Raw genomic sequence first — 1374 nt, 5'->3', positions numbered from 1 at the left:
GATGTGCGCTTTGCTGAAACCTCTTCCCACATTCCAAGCACTTGTAGAGCCGTTCCCCAGTGTGGATACGCTGGTGGATGAGGAGGTGGGAGCTCTTCGTGAAGCTCTTCCCACATTGCCCGCATGTATAGGGCCGTTCCCCAGTGTGTAGGTACTGGTGGGTGCGGAGGGTGGAGCTGTCCCTGAAGCTCTTCCCACATTCCCCACACGTGTAGGGACGTTCCCCAGTGTGGATGTGCTGGTGTCGGATCAGCTTGGAGCTTTTGTTGAAGCCCTCGACACATTCCCCACACGTGTAGGGACGTTCCCCAGTGTGGATGAGCTGGTGTCGGATCAGCTTGGAGTTTTGGTTGAAGCTCTTGCCACATTCCCCACATATGTAGAGCTGTTCTCCACTGTGGATGTGCTGGTGGATGAGAAGGTTGGAGCTGTTACTGAAGCTCTTCCCACATTCCCCACACATGTAGGGCCGTTTCCCAGTGTGGATTTGCTGGTGTTGGATCAGGTGGGAGCTCTGCCTGAAGCTCTTCCCACATTCGGCACACGAATAGGGCCGTTCCCCAGTGTGGATGCGACGGTGCCGGATCAGGTTGGAGTTGGTCCTGAAGCTCTTCCCACATTCTCCACACCTTTAGGGACGTTCCCCAGTGTGGATGTGCTGGTGTCGGAGCAGGTCGGGGCTCTTCCTGAAGCTCTTCCCACATTCCAAGCACCTGAAGGGCTTCTGCCTGCTGGGAGGCTGCTCAGGGACCACCAGGTCACAGCTCCGCCTCAAGCTCCGGCCGCCTTCCTGGCACAGGCTGGGTCTTTCCTCCTCAGAGCACCCTGGGCTGGCTTTGGAGCCACTCCTCTGCAGGGATCTCCGGCCCTTTTCCTCCCTGCTGCCTTCCTGCGCCGTGGAGCCCTTCAAAACGGCCTCTCCCACCAGGGTCTCACGGGGGGGATTTGTCCTCCGGGCTCTCCATCCTCAGCTCGGGGCCTGGGGCAGGAAGCAAGAAGGACAGGGAGGGGATTTGCCTCCGGCCCACAGGGAAGGCCAAGGACATCCCCCCAACTCCGGCCCCGGCAGGACGGCGGCGGCAGCGGGGTTGTCCTGCAGCCGGGGGCCATGCTGGGCTGCCAGAGCCAGCACAACACCCGCCCAAAGGGCCACTGACTTCCTCCTCACCTGCCTGGGGGGCCCAAGGCATCTTCCTCTTCCTCGCAGCCTCCTCCTCCATCCGCCCAAGTATTGGGAAGGACAAATCCTGATGGGGAGAAAACAAGGGCTGAGTGCGTTGGCTTGGGGGTTCCTCCTGCCCAAGTCCATCTCTAGAACTCACTGGGCATCCTGTGACCATAAAAACCTCCAAACCACCAAGATTCAGCCCAGAA

At 59.8% G+C, this 1374-nt stretch overlaps 1 protein-coding gene across 1 annotated transcript; it reads right to left on the bottom strand.

The window, feature by feature from the left end:
• Positions 1 to 14: 14 nt before the first annotated feature.
• LOC113979719 (zinc finger protein 154-like) lies at positions 15 to 721 on the bottom strand (the record flags this gene model as incomplete). Its single annotated transcript, XM_027707028.1, is given in 1 exon segment — positions 15 to 721. A coding segment is annotated over 1 exon segment (707 nt), but the record flags the coding sequence as incomplete, so codon positions are not given.
• Between the last annotated feature and the right edge of the window lie 653 nt (positions 722 to 1374).

Source organism: Neopelma chrysocephalum, unplaced genomic scaffold (genome assembly GCF_003984885.1).
Source record: "Neopelma chrysocephalum unplaced genomic scaffold, ASM398488v2 Primary Assembly neopelma1_88278, whole genome shotgun sequence".
NCBI lineage: Eukaryota > Metazoa > Chordata > Aves > Passeriformes > Pipridae > Neopelma > Neopelma chrysocephalum.
This window is presented reverse-complemented; position numbering and strand designations above follow the sequence as displayed.